At 59.2% G+C, this 2,729-nt stretch overlaps 3 protein-coding genes across 3 annotated transcripts in view; all 3 read left to right on the top strand.

Moving 5' to 3' along the window:
• Positions 1–363: 363 nt before the first annotated feature.
• Positions 364–721, top strand: ACA1_387360 (uncharacterized protein; the record flags this gene model as incomplete). Its single annotated transcript, XM_004333102.1, has 2 exons — positions 364–556; positions 645–721. 2 exons carry the CDS (start codon positions 364–366, stop codon positions 719–721), a joined length of 270 nt encoding a protein of 89 aa, XP_004333150.1.
• Positions 722–1,096: 375 nt separating this feature from the next.
• On the top strand, positions 1,097–2,195 carry ACA1_387350 (uncharacterized protein; the record flags this gene model as incomplete). Its single annotated transcript, XM_004333101.2, has 3 exons — positions 1,097–1,149; positions 1,217–2,136; positions 2,182–2,195. Coding segments are annotated over 3 exons (987 nt in total), but the record flags the coding sequence as incomplete, so codon positions are not given.
• A 93-nt stretch (positions 2,196–2,288) lies between these two features.
• Positions 2,289–2,729, top strand: part of ACA1_387340 (uncharacterized protein) — a gene marked incomplete at both ends in the record, with an annotated part of 790 nt that continues 349 nt past the window's right edge. The window contains 2 exons of the mRNA XM_004333100.1: positions 2,289–2,339; positions 2,486–2,656. Coding sequence (XP_004333148.1) covers positions 2,289–2,339; positions 2,486–2,656 — 222 coding nt within the window. The remainder of the gene's footprint in view (positions 2,340–2,485; positions 2,657–2,729) is intronic.

The following is a 2,729-nucleotide window of genomic DNA, read 5'->3' as shown; positions in this document are numbered from 1 at the left end:
TGGGTGGCGCCGAGCACGAACGGTGTCAACGCGGCGGTGGCGGAGGTCTGCGACCAGTTCGTGGCATCGTTTGTCGAGGCCGGCGGCGTGGCACTGCTGGTCGATGTGGTGGAGAGAGAGTGCGCGGAGGGCCAGAGGACGACTCGCTGCGACGGGCGGCGGATCGCACTGACGCTGGCCCGGGTGGAGGAGCTCTATGAGGCGCGGTACAGATACCGCGGTAGAGGTGTCGGGCGCAGGTCGGCCCCGAACTGGAGTTGGTACGAGCTGCAGCTCCGGTGGGAGCGCCAGCGCAAGATCGCACTCCTCGCCGCTGCCCTCCTACGCACGCTCGTCGCAGCCAAACGCGATGATGACAACGACATGGAGATCGGACGGCATGTTGATGGGTCGACGATCGCGCAGCTGACCAGCATCGAGCCGGGTCCAGGGATGGACCGCCTGCTGGCCAGCGCGCGCTCGCTCCACGCTTTGGGCCACACTGGCGCCGTCGCTGCAGCGTGGGAGGACGACGTGGGCCTGCGTCCATACCTCGACCTTAGACGCGCCAAGCAAGGTACCCTACCCCTCCCAAGCCTCCGCCGCGGACTGCTGGCGTAAGCTGACGGTGGTGTTCGTTATGCCAACACAACTGGCGTGCGTAGCAAACGAAGCCCACAATCGGCTTCGGCGGCTCAAGAAGAAGCAGGAGCGCAAGCAACGGAATCACCGGCCTGCATAACCGACACCAACCACCTTTCCGTGACACCTACGGCGATAGGGTCCGCGGGAAACATGTTCTCCGTGCAGAGGTGTGGCCGAGGCAGCCCTATTGGCGATACCAAACACCGTTTTATTGGTACCTGAGGGACTCAAAGTCGACCAGCACGCAGCCACGCAAGTGTTGGTGGTCAGCTCATAGGTTCCACATTTTGCCTTACACTTGCTTGCTTGCCGGTGGAGGGTTGTCGCTGATTTCGCCGAAAAATGTGAAGTGTTATGTTGCTTGAGCCACGTGCGCACTTGGGCAACATGTTCTCCAACCACCGATACCTTTATGGCTGCGTTGAGCATAAGGTCCTTTTTGTGTGTTGAGAAAAGCAGTCACTCCAAACATGGCCTCGAGCTTCTTTCCAGACGCCAACTCAACGCCAACCACAGACACGTCAAGTGCCCTTCTTCAGGAGGAAGAGCTGATGGTGCTCGTCAGAGCTGCCTCGAGGGCGCATTCACCCAGAGCCGCCCTCGCCAGCCTCCTACGCACTTTGGACGACGCCCAACACCCCAACAGGCCCGACCCACAACCAGACGCTACGACCACCGTCGACCAAGGGGAAGACGACAGCAGTAGCGGCTTCCACGAGTTCGACCTGAGCTCCCTCCTGCCTTCATCTGCGCCGCCGTCCCCTCCGTCCATCGCCTTCACTTGTGAAGCAGACCTGGCTCTGGCGCCCACGACCAGGTTCAGGCTTTGCGCTCAGGTGCTGCCGCTCGGGGCGTTCTTCGTGTTCGTGGACCCCGGATGCCGGGTCGCTCGGCTGATCGAGCTGGTGGAGAAGCAGGCCGTCGAGCTCTACCGGGTGCACGTGCGAGTGGTGAAGCTGCGCGACCGCTTCGACGTCGATCTGCCGCCTTCGTACACCATCGGCTCCATGCTGCAGCACGACGACACCGTCATCGCCGACCACGAGCTGCCTCCAGACCACCAACCGACACCCTCGTCGTCGTCAACGTCAGAACCGCCATCATCGCCACCAACACCGCCGGCCCAGGCGATACCCAGGGTGACGTGCCTGCGATTCACCGAGCAGCCGCCTGCTCAGGTCTTCCAGAACAGGGAGTTCACTTGCACGGTGGCACATCCGCCAATCGGTCGGGCGATGGTGGAGGGCAAAGACGAGACGACGAAGTGGTGGCCGATCGAGGTGAGAGTGGTGGAACAGGCGAGCGGATCGGCCTTGAGCCGGGCGGACTACGGCGTGCGGTTGGCGGCGCTGGACCACCACGAGGGGGTGGCTGTCCTGTTCATCAAGATCCGCCAGAACTCCTTCTACGGCCGTCGACCCTTCGTCATCAGTGTGGCCCTGCGCGAAGGAGGTGCAGCAGTAACATCCGACGCAATCGTGGTTGTGGCCAAGAAGAAGAACAAGAAGCCAAGTACAAAAAATGTGTGACTGTGCGTCATATTATTTCCTTTTTTAGGTCAGCGTTGCTGATTTGGAGAAAAGAAAAAGAGAAAGTCTGTAATTACAAACAATAGAAATATATTTTGTGTTTGTTCTGTACTGCTTGGCGCTTGGCAGAGGAGGATGGGGAACTTGCAGGTCATCAAACAAAAGGCGACGGCCGAATACGAGAGGGTGCGCCGAGAGACGGGGTGCAGAAACAAGAACCGAGATTACTTGGTGCTGCCCCGCCTCGCATTCACCACGAATCTGTTTCATATTGTTGATGGGTGGAGCACTAATTGGTGGCTCAGACGGTGGATCAGTTAGTGGAGATGCAGACGGACACCATTCTGCGGGAGTATCCCATCGACTTGACGCATCTGGGCATCCTCTTCATGTTGGACCGATCGAGGCGATGCAGGTTCTACCTCGAGGACATCATGCGCTTCATTGACCTTTGCTATGAACGTGAGCAAGGCAACCGGGAGTCGCACGAACTGCAGCAGATGGTACAGCAACTCTCGCGCTTATAGAACATATGTTTTTTTACATTGACATACATCTTCTCGCACACTCGACACT

This window comes from Acanthamoeba castellanii (assembly GCF_000313135.1).
Source record: "Acanthamoeba castellanii str. Neff unplaced genomic scaffold scf7180000084733, whole genome shotgun sequence".
In the NCBI taxonomy this organism is placed as follows: domain Eukaryota; phylum Discosea; order Longamoebia; family Acanthamoebidae; genus Acanthamoeba; species Acanthamoeba castellanii.
Note: the sequence above shows the minus strand (reverse complement) of the source record. Positions and strands in the feature narration are given on the sequence as shown.